At 44.6% G+C, this 17352-nt stretch overlaps 2 protein-coding genes across 2 annotated transcripts; one reads left to right on the top strand and one right to left on the bottom strand.

The window, feature by feature from the left end:
* Window positions 1-13: 13 nt before the first annotated feature.
* KLHL11 (kelch like family member 11) lies at window positions 14-11603 on the top strand. The gene is made up of 2 exons (XM_039256768.1): window positions 14-1353; window positions 6111-11603. The coding sequence occupies exons 1-2, from the start codon at window positions 809-811 to the stop codon at window positions 7690-7692; spliced, it is 2127 nt and encodes a 708-aa protein (XP_039112699.1). The 5' UTR covers window positions 14-808; the 3' UTR covers window positions 7693-11603.
* A 181-nt stretch (window positions 11604-11784) lies between these two features.
* Window positions 11785-17326, bottom strand: KLHL10 (kelch like family member 10). The gene is made up of 5 exons (XM_039256782.1): window positions 17017-17326; window positions 14405-14894; window positions 13078-13695; window positions 12427-12576; window positions 11785-12196 (listed from the first exon to the last, which is right to left on the bottom strand). Exons 1-5 carry the CDS (start codon window positions 17208-17210, stop codon window positions 11822-11824), a joined length of 1827 nt encoding a protein of 608 aa, XP_039112713.1. The 5' UTR covers window positions 17211-17326; the 3' UTR covers window positions 11785-11821.
* Between the last annotated feature and the right edge of the window lie 26 nt (window positions 17327-17352).

Raw genomic sequence — 17352 nt, 5'->3', positions numbered from 1 at the left:
AAAAAACACCCTATCTTCTCCCCTGAATCTTTACCTGTCCCATTCTCAGTGAATAGGAACCAAAGCTCTACCCAAATGCTTAAGCCAAACACTCAGGAGTCTTCCTTTCTTCCACTTCTGGTTGTCACATCTTATGCATTCATCCTTTCATTACTCCTCTGATCTATCTGTATGCTAATGCCCCTACTTCCACTTTTTCATTATTTCTCCAGCCCCCAGTGATATTTTAAAACATGCATCTAATTGAGCCACTCCCTTGCTTAAAGCCACAGAGTGACTTATTTGTCTTTTAAACAAGTGTTTGGAACAGTAACTATGGACCAAACATTGGTGAAACACGAGCATTTCTAAGCGCTCTCCTAACAGATACCATCCCATTTATAGAAGGTAAATTGGTTCAGAGACCCCAAGTAACTTGCTCGCCCTCGTCCACTTAGCTGGGGCTCGGTCTTAAGTCTTTTTTACTGTTTACTCCAAAGCCATCTGAAATCTTTAAAAATCCACTGTCGCCACCCGAGACACTAACAACGGGTGATGGTCCAGGGTGGCTTTTGTCCTACAAAATGACCACGATGAGCGTGCCACTCTGACGGGAAGGAGACCCGAGACGTGGGAGAGTGGTCAGGGGGGCGCAGTGTTAACCACCCTCCACCGTGGCGCGGCTCAGGGCGGGAGCGGCCGCGCGTGCGCACACCAGCGGCGCCCAGCTCCGCCCTGCGCCCACTATTTATTCCCAGAATTCCTCTGTGTCGCACCAGAACTGCTGAACCGTTCCGAGACTGCGGAGGTCGGGCGCGGCGTCGTCAAGATGGCGGCGGCGGCGGTGGCGGCGGCAGCGGCGGCGGCGGCGGCCGCATCTCTTCAGGTGCTGGAGATGGAGAGCATGGAGACAGCCGCCGCCGGCTCGGCAGGGCTGGCCGCCGAGGTCCGAGGCAGCGGCACTGTTGACTTCGGGTCTGGGCCTGGCATATCTGCAATGGAGGCGAGCGGGGGCGATCCGGGCCCGGAGGCCGAGGATTTCGAGTGCAGCTCTCACTGCTCGGAGCTGTCGTGGAGGCAGAACGAGCAACGGCGCCAGGGCCTCTTCTGCGACATTACTCTGTGCTTCGGCGGCGCGGGAGGCCGAGAGTTCCGGGCCCACCGCTCGGTGCTGGCTGCCGCCACCGAGTACTTCACGCCCCTGCTCTCGGGCCAGTTCTCGGAGTCCCGCTCGGGCAGGGTGGAGATGCGCAAGTGGAGCTCCGAGCCTGGGCCCGAGCCAGACACCGTGGAGGCCGTTATCGAATACATGTACACCGGGCGCATCCGAGTCAGCACGGGCAGCGTGCACGAGGTGCTGGAGTTGGCCGACAGGTAGGCGGGATGCGGAGGGCCGCGAGCGGGGCCGTGGAGATGCTCGCTCACTGAGGGCCGCATCCCGGGGAGGGGGCGGGGCAGGGCCTGCGGGTGGGACTCGGGGGAGCCCGTAGGAAATGCGTTTGTTTGATGCTTGTTGAGCGCCTGTTGTGTGCCGGGTGGGAGGGGGTGTCGCAGCCACTGCGCGGGGCACTGGGGATGCAGCCGGCCTGACGGGGGCGCCCTGCGCTTAGGGAGCTCAGATCCCGGTGGAGGGACAAAGGCAATGAAAAAGAAAGTCGGCCTGCGATCAGCGCTGTGTTGACATTTAAAAAGGTTGAAAGGCTAGTGCTTGGGTAGAGGAAAGACCTTTCTGAGGAGGGGGCGTTTAGATCCATCTCTAAACGGCCAGAAGGAACTGGACCTGCAAAGATGGGGCACGAACATTCCAGGCAGAGAGCGCAAAGGCCCTCAGTCAGGATCCAGTTCCGCTTAAAGAACTGAAGGAAATACCCAGTGGAGCTGGGTCTAGTGGGTGAAGGCTTTGTGAAATGTGTTAGAATAAGGCATTTGGTTTTTTACTGTGAGGTGAGGAGCTGAGTAAAGAAACTTTCTGATTTAATTATTTTAAAAGAGGATGCTGCTGCAGTGGAAAACGGATTGTACGGAGCAGGAACAGATGCTTCAGAGACTGGTTAGGAGGCAGGTGAATGCCATCTTTAGAGACGTGGAGGACTCTCTTTTGGCAATATTATGTTACCAGGTACATTATTTTAACAAATACCTATTGAGTGCCTGTTAATGCATCAGATCAGACACTAGGTTCTAAGGTGCTGGGAATTCCAGTGGTGAACAAAACAGACAAAAGTCCCTTTCTTCATTGCACTCACACTGGTAGATGGGCAATAAATAACGTAGATAGCGTGTTGGACGATTGTTATAGCTTTGATGAGAAATACAGCGTATAGAATGTGCTGGTGGAAAGGAGCTGTGTTTTTTAATTGGGTAGATAGAGAATGCCTCATGAAGACATTTTGCAAAGAACTGAAGGAGGTGAGGTCGAGGACACAGGTGGAAAGGCCTGAGGTGGGGCTTATCTGGATGTTAGAGAATAGTAGGAGGCAGTGTGGCTGGATCAAATGGATGCAGGTTGAGAGGGGTGGGAGAGGCCCCAGGGTGGTGATGGGGTTGGATCCGGATTCCATAGGGGTTGTTGGCCTGGCGAAGGACTTGAGTTCTTATTTTGAATGAAACAGGAAGGTTTGGGGCAGAGGAATAATGCCGTCTGATTTGAAGAATTCTGCTGTCTTGAGAAAAGGATGGCGCAGTAAGGGGCTGCAAAGACAGAAGCAGAAAGATTAGGGCGTTGTTGGAATGGTGATAGAGGGTTGGATTGAAGAAGGAGAAGTAAAGATAAGTGATTCAGTTTTAGATGTGTTTTGAAGGTAGAGGGGACAAATTTGCTGGTGGATTTGATAACAGTGTGAGGGAAAAGACTGCTAGTTTCTGATGCAAGCAGTTGGAAAGATGGAGTTATTTATTTATTTATGAGGATGTGGAAGAGTGTAGGAAAGCAAGTTTGGGAAGATCAGGAGTTTGGTGTTGGTCCAGGAAGTGTCTGAGTAGTCAGTTGGATAGAAGAACATTGGGAGGAGTACGGCATATGAGATGGTAATTAAAGCCATGGGACTGGATGCAAAATTACTTAGGGAGATAGTGTAGACAGATAACGGGCAGGATTGGGCCCTAGGGTTCCAAAATGTTAAAGAGGGGGTGCTTGGGTGGCTCAGTCGGTTAAGCATCGGACTTCAGCTCAGGTCATGATTTAATGGTTCATGAGTTCGAGCCCTTGTCAGGCTCCGTGTTGACAGCTCAGAGCCTGGAGCCTGCGTTGGATTCTGTGTCTCCCTCTCTCTCCCTCCCACCCCACCCCACCCCCTCCTTTCATGCTCTGTCTGTCTCTGTCTCTCTCAAAAATAAACATTAAAAATTTTTTTTTAATGTTAAAGAGGAACCAGCAGAGGAGATGTGTCTCACAGGAAGCCTAAAAAAAAAGCATAGAGGAGGGAGTAGCCCATCCTGTCAACTGTCAACCATAACTGATCACTGGATTTGGCAATATAGAGGTCCTGATGGCATTCACAGAAGCCATTTAAGTATTCCTATAAAGAGGGTCACAATAATGATACACATGGAAATGTTTGGAGGAGAGTCCAGGGAGGTCTTTTTCTCCCCCCCTAGGATAGGAGATACTAGAGCTTGTTTGTGTGCTGAAGAAAAACGAGTCAGTGGAAGAGGAGGACTTGATGTTACAGGAGTGGGGGAATTCTTGCAAGAGCAAAGTCCTTGAAATCAAGAAGGAGATAGAATCTGTATTAATAATGGAAAAGTTGGACCGGGAAGGCAGAGTATAGGGTACAGCTGCAGACATACTGGGTGGTGGTAGGATGAAGTTTCTGATTGCTTCTTTTCTCATAGCCCAAGTTTGGGTAATTCATGAGAGGGTGTGGTAGGGTGGGGCAGGTGTAGATTTGAGAGAGGGAGGTTTGTTGAATGAAAGTGAGTAGAGAAGGGTCATTGGACTCACTCAGGCTATATTTGTGTCTGTCACGTGGGCTTATTTTTCAGATTTGCTCCAGCTTTGTAGGGGAGTTGGGGGTTAGGCGAGAACACCTCAGGCAGTTGAACTTTTGTCCATCTGTCTGCTGCTTGAGCAGCTAGCTGCCTTGTGTTGGGCACTAAATGCCTTGCAACCATCATATCTAACCTCACCCATCAGCTCTGAGGCAAGAGCCCTCTCCCTACCGCCCATGTACTCTGTATGTTGATCATAACCTATCTTCAAGGCACTTAGAAGGAAATGATAGGAAGTGCCGAGCACATGGCACATGCCGAGTATACATTAGCTATTATTTTCATAGAGCAATGTTTCTAAACACCCTATCCAGGGGAATACGTGTCAGAATTACTTGGAGTGCCATGCCAGAGATAGGAGCTCCAGGGAGCGGGTGGGAGCAGCCTGGGAATCTAGTGACCCAGGGCACCTAGACATCTTTGAGAGCCACTAGAGCTCTTAACCACTCCGCCTTGTCTTTGTCTTCTAAGATGGTATGTTCCCTAAAGATGGTAAAGGAAGCCTATCTTGCTCATCTTCATATCCTAGTTAGATAGGTACTAAGCGTGATAACCGTAATAACAAATGGTTACTGAATTGAGGGGCCTGGACTGATAGACTCAGTTCTGGGGACTTACTCTTGTTACAGCCATGGTCTCAAAGTTGCCATCCTTGGGACTGAATTCTGCTAGATTTATGGATTTAGCTGAAACTTGTGGTATTTAACTTCAAATGAATTTAGGTGAGCAGACAACTGCTAGTCAGTGACATGCCAAACCCCTTTCATATGTTCGTTACTGTTGTTTGAGTTTGCCTTGCCATCCCCTCCCCCCATCATCTGCTGCTCAAGGAGAAAGTTCTGGTGAAGAGGAGATTAAAACCTTCAACACAAGGCCTTCACTGCTCTTCCTTCTGATATTTGAACAGACAGAGCCTCCCAGGAGCCACAGTTCCCGTACCATCTAGTCAAGGCTTAATAAAGTCTCTACTGAGACCCTGCCTCAAAGAAAAGGCTGGTGACTGACAAAGGATTCGGACAGGAATAGCATAGACAAGTTTGGATTGGGAATTGCCTTTGCCTATAAAAATAAACTATGGAGCTGTTGTGCTTTATTTTTTGTTAACATTTTTAAGTTTATTTAATTGTTTTTGAGAGAGACAGAGACAGCGCAAGTTGGGAAGGGGCAGAGAGAGGGGGACAAAGAACCCCAAGCAGGCTCTGTGCTGCCCACGCAGAGGCTGATGCAGGGCTCGAACTAGAGAAACCGCGAGACTATGACCTGAGCTGAAACCAAGACTCGGACGCTTAACCCAGGCACCCTTATTAAGTTCTTAATTTTAGTTCCAGTATAGTTAACATATAGTGTTATATTAGCTTCAAGTGTATAACATAACAGCGATTCAACAAGTCTGCATTACCCAGTGCTTACCACAAAAAATGTATACTCCCCAATCCCTATCATCCATTTCACACACACCCCAATCAGTTTGCTCTGTGTAGTTAAGAGTCTGTTTCTTGGTTTGTCTCTCTCTTTTTTCTTCCTTTGCACGTTTGTTTTGTTTCTTAAATTTCACATAGGTGTGAAATCCTATGGTATCTGTCTTTCTCTGACTGTTGTACTTTATTAAAGGATATGTTCCAGAAAACCCTACATAATGAAAAGCTCCATTGTATGTATGTTACATGTGTCATGTATAATTAAATATAAATTATATAATATACGTAACTTAAAATATATATAAAGATGGCTTTATATATGCTTTTAAATATACTTTTCAGCATAATGGGGCTCAGTCAGTGGGCATCTGATTTCGGCTCAGGTCATGATCTTACGGTTCATGAGTTTGAGCCCTGCGTTCGGCTCTCTGCTGTTAGCACAGAGCCTGTTTTGGATCCTCTGTCCCCTTGTCTCTCTGCCCTTCCCCTGTTTGTTCTCTCTCTTAAAATAAATAAATGAACTTAAAAAATTATTTAAACAATAAGTTTGCTTTCCAGCATTATCCTTTTTAATTTGGGGGGGGGGGCTTCACCTTTTTGCAGATGTTGGGCATAAAGTGAGATGAAACTTACCATTTCGATTTATATAATTCAGATGTTCCCAAAATGCAGTCACATTAAATATGCACATTTGAAAATTCTTTTTCCTTTTCTTGATTTTAGGTTCCTGTTAATTCGTTTAAAAGAATTTTGTGGAGAATTTCTCAAGAAAAAACTGCATCTCTCTAATTGTGTGGCCATTCATAGCTTAGCTCACATGTATACCCTGAGCCAGCTTGCTCTGAAAGCTGCAGATATGATACGGAGAAATTTCCACAAAGTAATTCAGGATGAAGAATTTTATACTTTACCTTTCCATCTCATTCGAGACTGGCTGTCAGACTTGGAAATTACGGTTGATTCCGAAGAGGTTCTCTTTGAAACAGTTTTGAAGTGGGTTCAGAGAAATGCTGAAGAGAGAGAGAGATACTTTGAAGAACTTTTTAAATTGCTCAGATTGTCCCAGATGAAACCTACTTACCTTACTCGGCATGTCAAACCAGAGAGGCTGGTGGCCAATAATGAAGTTTGCGTCAAGTTAGTGGCCGATGCAGTGGAGAGGCATGCTCTGAGAGCTGAAAACATACAGTCTGGCACCTTCCAGCATCCTGCCTCTCATGTCTCACTATTACCTCGCTATGGGCAAAACATGGATGTGATCATGGTTATTGGAGGCGTGTCAGAAGGAGGGGATTATTTAAGTGAATGTGTGGGATATTTTGTCGATGAGGACAGATGGGTAAATCTGCCCCATATTCATAATCATCTTGATGGACATGCTGTTGCAGTAACAGAGTCCTACGTGTATGTTGCTGGATCAATGGAGCCAGGGTTTGCTAAGACTGTGGAAAGATACAACCCAAATTTGAATACGTGGGAACATGTTTGTAGTCTGATGACAAGGAAGCATTCTTTTGGGCTAACAGAAGTCAAAGGGAAGCTGTACAGCATCGGAGGACATGGTAACTTTAGCCCTGGCTTCAAAGACGTGACCGTTTATAATCCTGAGCTTGACAAATGGCACAACTTGGAATCGGCACCAAAGATCCTTCGAGATGTCAAAGCGCTAGCCATTGAAGACCGGTTTGTGTACATCGCTGCCCGCACTCCCGTGGACCGGGACACCGAAGATGGCTTAAAGGCAGTAATTACTTGCTATGATACGGAGACTCGGCAGTGGCAAGATGTGGAATCTTTGCCCCTTATTGACAATTACTGCTTTTTCCAAATGTCTGTGGTCAATTCAAACTTTTACCAGACGGCATCATGCTGTCCCAAGAGTTATTCTTTAGAAAATGAAGAGGCAGTAAGAAAAATTGCCAGCCAAGTTTCCGATGAGATCCTTGAGAGCTTACCGCCTGAGGTCCTGAGCATCGAAGGAGCAGCTATCTGCTATTACAAAGATGACGTTTTCATCATTGGAGGCTGGAAAAACAGCGATGATATCGACAAACAGTACCGCAAAGAAGCCTACCGATACTGTGCTGAAAGAAAGCGGTGGATGCTTCTTCCTCCCATGCCACAGCCACGTTGTAGAGCCACTGCTTGCCACGTGAGGATCCCGTACCGGTACTTACATGGCACACAGAGATACCCTATGCCTCAAAACTTAATGTGGCAGAAGGACCGCATCAGGCAGATGCAAGAAATACATCGGCACGCCCTAAACATGCGAAGAGTGCCAAGCTCTCAGATTGAATGCTAGGTGCTCAAAGAGATGTGGCTTAAAAACAGTTGTACCTGCCTTGTGAGGCTGAGGATCCCCACCCAGACTGTTACTTGAAAAAGTATGTCGATAACTTATTTTCCACCTAACCTGATTATTGCCCCATATAAAGGAAACACAGTTAAAAACTGAAGAGTGGGAAACACAATTTACTCTGTGGTAATTTTTGTTGCTTTGCAGTCTTCGTCTGTCATTGGTTTGTGTGGATGTGCTAGCCAAGTTAGAGCTTAGTAATGACAAGTGGAAGAACCACGTAGCGTTACTTGGCTGTTCTGCCAACAGGTTCAAACCCCTCTGTCTTAGGGACTTAATGTTTCCGAACATGCTTTAAGCAGCAGTTTTATTTGCACATTTACTTTGATATTCCTTTTAATTTTTTTCTTGAACGATTGGTGATTTCGAAAAGAGCAGAACTTAGGCATTGAGCCCTCATCTGCAGGAGGTGTGTGCAATAGTGAGACTGAGATTGGAAGGGAAAAGCACAATATTTCGGCAAGATGATTTCTGAATATTTGCATTGATGTTTTGTTGTATGTGTTTATCTAGAGATGCTATTTTGTTTATTTTTAGAAGAGATGCCTGGTGAGAAATTTGTGATTGGCTCATTATTTTTTGAATATTTTCCATTTCTTCAGCAACTCTTCTAGACTTGGAGCCATCACTCTGAGATGATGGTAGTTGGCAAGAGTATTGATCTTTAGCTCATTGATTTAATACAGAGGAAGTTATATATATGAAATTTGTTTCTCTAAGAAGAAAAATAGTATTATTAGGGTAGACGGAGCAATCAAAGGCATTAAAACATGTAAACACCTTTTTCAGGAGTTGCAGGCGTATTTGAGGATAAGTTAATGAGTGTAAATAATGCCTATGACAATCAATACTCGATGCCTTCAGTTTTAAATTGTGCTCTAAAGTATATTGTATAGAATCCTCCTCATTACTTTCTGAAAGAAACTTTTCTCAAAATGGGAAGAAAGTGACAATTGAGAGAAACGTCATGTAAGAGAAGCCTTACTGTTTCTCATCCCTGACTATCCTAGTAGTTTATCCAGTTGCCCTAGACTTTTATTCAAACTTTGCCTGAGCCTCGAATATCAAATTTAGGTGCATAATTAATGCTCTTAAAAATGTATTGCTTTTGTTGTCTTTTATTTATTTTTATGCATTCTTCCAATTCTCTAACACACTCCCAAACTTGATACGAATGAGCCCGCAGTTAACATAAAGGACTCCGGCTCTAATATTTTGCATAAGGGCTCCATTATATATATTTCTGGTTTCTTTCAGAATGTCATCTTCTTAAGACGTTCCAGGATACTGTTTTAGAAGTTGAATTCCAAGCGCAGTGATTATTTTTTTCCCTAGACCATTATACTTAACCTCCTTATTGTATCAAACATCAAAAGGAAAAAAGCACAACCAGAAATTTTGGTTCTCAGTTTGCTGCAAGACTATTAATTAATATCTAGCCTTTGGACTCTATACTGAGAACTTTCCTGGAATTTCTAAATTGGTGTCCTTGCCTAGGACAGAGTTTTTCAATAAATGTGTTGGAAATCTGCTTTAAAACTGTTTAGTTTAGATTGGAGTCGGGGCAGTAAACTTCAAGTCGTATTTCTGTATGAGGATATATTATCCTACACCACCTCTACCATTTTATCAATTTCCGCTTGTAGTGATTTTAATAAAAGCCATTTGAATTGTGAGAGGTGCTAATTCTTAGTTGTGAGAGGTCTGTGCAGGTGAGGCAGAGAAGCTCTTGTTGAGTGATGTTTTCACCTCTTGTAGACGGTACCGCCTAGCACACCTCCTCCTCGCAGCCCTGAAGTAACTCAGGAGCTCGCCAGGATGGCAGTTTCTGTCCAGAAGGTGTGATGGAAGGTTTTTGGATCTTATCTCTGAGTTGTCTTCTGACACTGCCACTGCCAAGTTATTTGGAGGGTGGTCTTTTTTCACATGATGCAGCAAATTATAACTCATAAGATTTAGGTATAATCTGGTTTTGTAAACCTGATTGAAATTGTTGTTTTTTAACTCAGCAGGCAGCCTAGGCCATGGCTGAGAAGCAGGGGTAAGTCCTTCCTTGCATGATGATGTGTGCAGGTTTTCCTGATTCCTGAATTTCTAATTTTCGTATTTGAATTCACATGTGTGACTTCACATCAATAACTTGTGTTTCTGAAATATCCTAACTAACTTGTTAATAGGGAAGAAAACCAGATTTGCTTAAATCTGTTCAAGGCTGACATTCTGAAGTTCTAAACTGGAAATAACTTCCAGAGTATTTGGAAAGGTTTTTGATTATGAAAGCAGCCTAAAATGGCCCTTTGGGAAGGAAATTTTCTTTTTGATGAAATCTTAAAGAATGTGTTTGGTCGTTTAAGCCTTTAAAAAGACAGCTTAACATGTATTCAAGCAAAACTGTTGTTGTTGTTGCTTTTGTCTTGTTTTGTGGAAGGATAAGAGAGGAATTGATTAATACCAAAAAGTAATACCTTTATGTAACCTCTAGTGTGACTTAAACCTTAGAATGGAGGTCCTTGAACTACACCTACCCCACTGTGGTTTTTAAAAAAACAAACCCTTGGTATATATTGAGAATGTCAGTCATGAGCTTCGTGTTTAAGTAATACATCTCACTTGCAGCCGTCTGCATGGTGTCTTGTATATCTTGTATATCCAACTTTGCTTTTGTTGTGCCAACTCAAAAATACTTTGCTAAAAAGAATCAAAATTCATTGACATCCATTTTGTTTTTATCCCTTAGTTTTATATAGTATTGCTGGGACCAAAAACTTTTAAAATACTGACTTTTTAAATCTATAGAACAGAAGTTTGAAGCTGGAAATAGTGTCGAAGATTTGTATGCTTTTGCTTTTTAAACTCTTCAGGCTCCTGGTAAGGCGGTTTCTAGGTCACACTTTTTTCTCTGTTTCTTGACTAGTGTAGCATGTCATACGTTTAAATACTTCATTCTCTGCTTCGTAATTCTAATAAGACACTATACTGTAGGTAGACAAGTAAACTAAATGTATTTTTTAGTTCCTTGGCCTAATCAAACATAAATAAAGGGACTTTTTTGTACTTTCCTCAAATTAAGCTTATATTAAACGGGTATGTTGGCCACATTTCCTGTCTTTTGAAAGTCTACAGAATTGTGAAGCAAGTTCTCCGCCTCCATTAGCAAAATAGGGTACTTTTCGGCTGCCATTTAACTGTAGAATATTTGAGAAACACTTCTGTCTCTCCTTTAATTATCAAACATTCTGGCACAGTCCGTCACTCCAGTTTGTTGCTTTCTTGAGAATAGTCCATTTCTGTTCTTATAATGCCTACATTATAACGTGTTCTGGTCATTGGAAACAAAACAGCTCATAGTTGAGTGACTTAATACAATTACAATAACTTAATATAGTAGTCATCTTGCTTCGAGGAATTTCATTAGATAGCCAAATAACTGCTCTTTGTTGATTACCTGGTAGGGCTTTTGTCTTACTCTCTGAGCATCACTCCAAATGTCTGACACTAGAGCACACGTGGTAGCACTTACTCACTCAATCCTCCTGCATAATGCACTTGTGAGAATTTACGCTTGCTAGATGTTTGAAGATTATGGTCCATGTGCTAGGGCTCATTGAGTTTTTTGTAAAATACATATGTAGTTCAAGTTGATACACAGTTTGTTGGGCTATCAGTATCCAAGCCCCTACTCTACTCGAAGTATAATCTTGGCTATCTCCCTTTAAGGCAGAGGAGATGTAGTATGTAGGACGCTTTGAGACATTACATTGTAAAATAGCTTGTTTTATGTTCCTAAAGCTATCTTGTTCTGTGTTGAAGCTATCAGTTGTCTCAACGTAAGTTTTAAATAAACATATTTCTTTAGAGCTGGTTGGCACTGTGTGAGTTTCCCTTTTTGATGACGCACTGTTGGATACAGATGCCTTCTTCCGTCCCTCTTACTCCCTCATCCATCCAACCCTTGGCTCCCTTAAGTTGAACATTTTCCAGTACTCTTACAAGTTTAAACACTGCATTTATTTTTAAAAAAAAAAAAAAAGGTAATTCTTATTGCTTAGACTCTTTATTAGCTAAATGAAGAGGCTCATACAGGTAGGGTACTTGTCGAAGCGGAGTACTTTACTTCGTCTCGCAGTGCTAATCCTGTGAAGTTGTCCCGTCTAGCTGCATATTCCCCGACGTTGGCCAGCCCTGGCACCACACAGCAGCTCAGAGCGCTGCGGTAGATGCTCATGTCATGGGCGTCATACCACTCGTCTGTCTTTTCATCATAGCATTCCACGTTAAAGGTGGTAGTGAAGCCATTAAAGCCACCCACCACAAACAAGAGGTCGTCTACCACCTCGATGCCAAAATTGCTACGAGGATTAAACATAGTGGGTATCGTGCGCCACGTGTTAGCTACTGGGCTGTAGGCTTCCGCACTCCTAAGTCGATTTGCTCCATCAAAGCCACCTACCTATGGACAGCAAGGGAAACATAGTTGACTGTTAGCCATCGCTTCTGTTCACCAGGAAGAGGCCTTCGTTGGGGGTGGGGTGGGGATGAACCAGCGATTTCATACCTCCCACTTTCCACTATTTTCCGTGGAAAAAAATGCTCTTCAAATGCTTACTGATACTAGGGTAAACCTATTTGCGAACAAAAAATCTAGAGCTATCATTTCTTTGTGGTACAAGATAAACTCACCGCATATACATGTTCTCCGTAAGCAATTACGCCTATTCCACTCCTCCTGCTTCTCATGGGTGCTATGACTGTCCACTGATTGCTCTCAGTGTTATACACTTCCGCTGTAAACAGGCACTCATTTCCGTTAAAACCACCACATATGTAGACCTGTGTGATGAGAGGCCCAAGGTTATTAAAATCATTACCTCTGGGGAGCAGAAAGAAAGCGTGTACGTATGGTGGTGGCGAAGGGACCCTTCTGATGCCAGTCTGCACAATCTGAGTATCTTTCTCCCATGTGTGCATGCGTTGCTTTTTTATTTGTTTAATGCTTATTTTGAGAGCGTGAGAAAGGGAGAGATGGGAGGGGGCACAGAGGATCTGAAGCGGGCTCCATGCTGACAAGAGAGCCCAGTGTGAGGCTGGAATCCATGAACTGCAAGATCATGACCATCGTGACTTGAGCCGAAGTCGGACGCTTAACAAACTGAGCCACCCAGGCTCCCTGCAAGTATTGCTTTTTAGTGAGTGAAACCTAAAAGGATAGTTACAAAGGGGCACTGAGTCATTTGAGGACGGAGTCAGTACTGCAGAGTGCTGCCACATCTATTTTCCATTGACCCCCAAACAAGTACCTCCGGGCCTGCCCTGCCCCCTCCCAGTTCTTACCTTCCCATAGAGGGTGGTGGCACTGGCGTCGCTCCTCTGCTCGTGCATGGGGGCAATGAGTGTCCACTGGTTGGTCTCTGGCTCATAGCGCTCAGCAGTGTTAAGACGCACATAGCCATCAAATCCTCCCATGGCGTAAATAAAATTGCTGAGGACTGTCACGCTGACATAGCAACGACGGGAGTGCATCGGGGCCACCTGATGCCACGTTTTCTTGACTGGGTCAAAACGCTTAACACTATTGAAATAGTCTACACTGTCGAACCCCCCAATGATATAAACGTAACCTTTCAAATAGGCTGCCCCATGGTAGGCACGGGGACTCTCTTCCTCACAAGTGACATTCACCCATCTGTCTGCCCGGGCATCATATGCCTCAATGGCATTGGTGGGGCTCCCACCACTCCAGCCACCAATTGCAAATAGGATGGCATAGGGCAGGCGGGGCCTGGTGAGTGGGTTGGTGAAGTCAGAATTGGAGGGTCCATTCATGTTTAGATCATACATGGCCTTGAGGGCATTAATAATGACCGGCTTGCATTCCTCACTGTCTTTGACATAGTCGTTCATCTTAACATTGTTCATGAAATACTCCGCATGCATTAGGGCCAGGCGAACCTGAGAAGGAAACACAGAAAGTCAGATGAGGTGAAGGTACCTGGGAAACCCCTACCCTTAGCTCCCTGTTTACAGTCTGCCTTTGAATTGCTGCAGGGTCCGAGTTTACTTTGGGTTTGAAATTTACAGCTCACAGTTTTAAATACTTGTTTTTTGGATGTGGTATACATTTGGATGCCGAGAATGAGCTAGATAGAAGGCACCTCACATGGTCACAGAGCTAGCCCCTTCCTTGGCCACTGGACAGTTCTATTAGACCAGAAAAGGCTGTGGCAATTGCACCGTCATTGAATATCTACATTTCTCTGTATAAAATAACACAAATTAGCACCAGATGGCTACAATTGTGTACAATACTCATGGTTTGGTGTCTAGTCCCACTTCTGTCTGGGTTTTGGGGAAACTCACAATAAGAAAGGGTGAAAGGAAGGCCATTTAGAATTCTTTTGAAGGCCTTGCTGTCTCCTTCCCCCAAGTACCAAGGAGAATTTTGGCCAAAGAATATAACAGGTAGAAGGAACTAGCAATGCCAAGAGCAAAGAAAATGGCACAGTTCTACAGAATAGTAGGAGATGCCTTCTATGTAAGTGTATGTAAATACAGCCCCAGAATCTCCCAAGCATCTGAATATGGCTCTTTGCACAGTCCCTCCAGGATAAGTGAACCAAACGAGCAATTAAGCATCCCACAAAAAATAGCTAAACTTGACCTTGGGAAGCAAAACTGAAATATGCTGCTTCCTATTTTGGGGGTCATGAGAAATCCATTTTAAAATGGCCTCAAACACAGCATCTTCTTGTTTGACGTTGAGCTCGTCTTTCTCAATGATATCCTTCAGTTCACTGACTGAGAGCTCTAGAAACTCGGCCGAAACTTTCACCATCTCCTCAAAGTTGTGCAGTATGAACATGTAGGCCTTCTGCCTCAGCTCGGGGCAGTAGTAGTAGTCTGTGAACTTGCAGATGCCAATACAGTTATCCAAACACAGCTCCGACTTGAGGAACTCACAGCAACCCCTGACAATACCCATGATGTTAAATTGGTCTGCAGCAGCCAGCAGTTTCTCCACATTGTCCGGTGTGATAGGGACGGTCCGGGTGTATGCATATTCAATAATTAGCTTCATCATGTCAGGGGAAATGCCAGGAATGTTGTATACCTTCTTTTCAGTGTTGTTCCAGCCACTCGTAAACAAAGCTCTGGAAAAAAAGAGAAAGAAAGAAACAAGTAGCCACTGAAACATTTCTCTCCAGTTTCTCCCCCACCTTTGTTTGTTGAGGGGTTTGGAAATTTCCCAAATAGTGCATGGTAAGTTATGCTGGAAACAAATTGGCATGAGGAAGGGTAGGGGAGAGCAGAGTGTGAGCTTTATACGCGGGCAAGAGAACCTTGCCAAGAACTTTGACTTTGGACACTCTTCTCATCTTCATGATAACTAAAACTTTCCCCCATTTTGTGTGTGGAAAAATTGGAATTTAGACCTGCGAGTAAGTCCCAGCCGAACTCTTCCTTCCTTCAGGAAATTAAGCTGGCGCAATAAGGCCTTTTTGATGAGCACTGTTAAATCGACACATAACCCAGAATCTGATCACTCCTCACCTCTTACTGCTATCTCCTGGGTCCAAGCCACCATCATTTCTTACCTAGATGATTGGGAGTAACCTCCTAACTGATCCCCCTGCTTCGGCCCTTGGTGCCTCCAGAATTTACAGTCCTAACCCGACCTCCTTATGAGCTTATGTTCTTCCACTCAAAACCTTCCACTGACATCCCTTCTGGCTCAGAGCGGTATACAAAGCCCTTCTCAGGGAGTACTGAAGTCCTCTGAGATCAGGACCAGTAATATCTCTCTGGCCACTTCCTCCTACCTTCCCCCCCCATTCCGTTCCAGTCCCACTCGCCCTGCTTTCCTTGAACACACCAGAGGCGCTTCATTTTTGGTCCTTTGTACATGCTGTTGCCGCTGCCTGGAAGGCTCCCCTGGCGCAGACCTCATTTCTCACTCCCACATTCCCTTAAAGTCTTTGCTCAAATGTCATTTTGTCAGCAAAGAGATCATCCTATTTAAAATCACCACCCTCCTCTCTGTACCTTCCTTTTCTCCCCCTCAGCACTTAATCTGCTATGTGTTTTATTTATTGAATGCCTGTTCCTCCTACTAGAAGATAAGCTTCATGAGAACAGAAATGTGCATCTCTTTATTCATTATTCCCAGTACCCAGAATAGCGGCCGTCACAAAACAGGCACTCAATAAATAATTATTGAATGAACAAATGACTACTCTCCCGAAACTATTTATTGGGCTTCTACTATATAGCTAGGTACTTTTTAAGTTGTGGATTAAAACAGAAATCCCTGCCCTATTAAAGTTTTGCTTCCTTTTTCTAGGTGGTTTCAGGGAATATGTATGAGAGCTGTGGTCTACAAACCTATAGCTTCTGGGCCAGATTTCGGCCCACCTCTTCTTTTCTGTAGCACCCACAAGCTAAGGATGTTTTTTACATTTTTTTAATGGGGAGAATAGAATACAAAGATTTTGTGACACCTGGCAATTGTAATAAATTCAAATTTCTGTGTCCATAAATAATTGTACTGGAACATAGCCATGCTCTTCCATTTAGTATCGTCTGTGGAGGCGCTCCCACTATAAAGGCAGAGTTCAGTCATTGTGACAGAGGCTGTATGGCCTGCAGGGCTTAAAATACTCACTATCTGGTCTTTTTGTAGACCCTTCTGTAGGTCTAGGTGAATGAGCACTTTTGGCAACAGATGGGACACATTTATCATAATGTTCATTGGAATCGACTACTCAGACATTTTCAGCTCATGAACAAAAAAGCTCTGCCACTTCCTGGGTTACAATGGTGGTGGCCCAAATTCCCTTTGTCTTCTGTTAAGTATTTCCTTGGTGCTTTCCCACATCCTCCTTCCCGACTCCTCAACTCTTGTTAATGTATCACCCTGTTTGAGATCATCTCTACTGGGATAAGGGCACAAGGGGCGGCTGAAGGGGCACTGTCCTCTAGGTTTAAGTAGGAAATCCAGTATGGGTGCCTTCCCAAAGGTACGCTAGGCTGAGACTCAAAGGGAAAAAAGCACCTGGCCCACCAATAGTTGGTGGAAATCTAGTTGCAAACCAGAGAAAAGAGGCCCGACCCCAGGTGTGCCTCTTCAGAAGACAAAGGAACCAGGCTACAGTGGCCTGGCGTTGTGACCATGTCCCTAAGGTAAGATGATGGGTTGGGAAACATGAAATGAACCAGAATGTCTCAGAATAAGCCCAAGTCTCCCTTCCGCTTAGTTTGGTAACCCTGTTATACCTAAAGTAGGAACTGCAGCTACAGAGGATGTTCTTGTGGGCATTGAACTCAAAGCCATTGACCTTGATGACCACGTCGCAGAGCTTGCCCTCTAGTCTAAGCTCGTTGAAGATCTCACAGGTCATCGCACTCATCTTCCTCTCCATGTGAGGCTGGTGGAAACGTGTGGAGGCCGCCATGCTCTCCATCTCCATGCCACCCTGGGACCAGCGGAGAGAGGCTGCTCTCCTAGGGTGTCGAGAGGGTTGTGGGGGGTCCCTTTAGCCTGCTGTCGCTCCTTTTCCCTACTACATCTTTCATATAGGGCCCATCGGGCAGCCCAAGTTCCAGAATTCT

This window comes from Hyaena hyaena, unplaced genomic scaffold (genome assembly GCF_003009895.1).
Source record: "Hyaena hyaena isolate Hyena2069 unplaced genomic scaffold, ASM300989v1 scaffold_589, whole genome shotgun sequence".
Classification (NCBI taxonomy): domain Eukaryota; kingdom Metazoa; phylum Chordata; class Mammalia; order Carnivora; family Hyaenidae; genus Hyaena; species Hyaena hyaena.
This window is presented reverse-complemented; position numbering and strand designations above follow the sequence as displayed.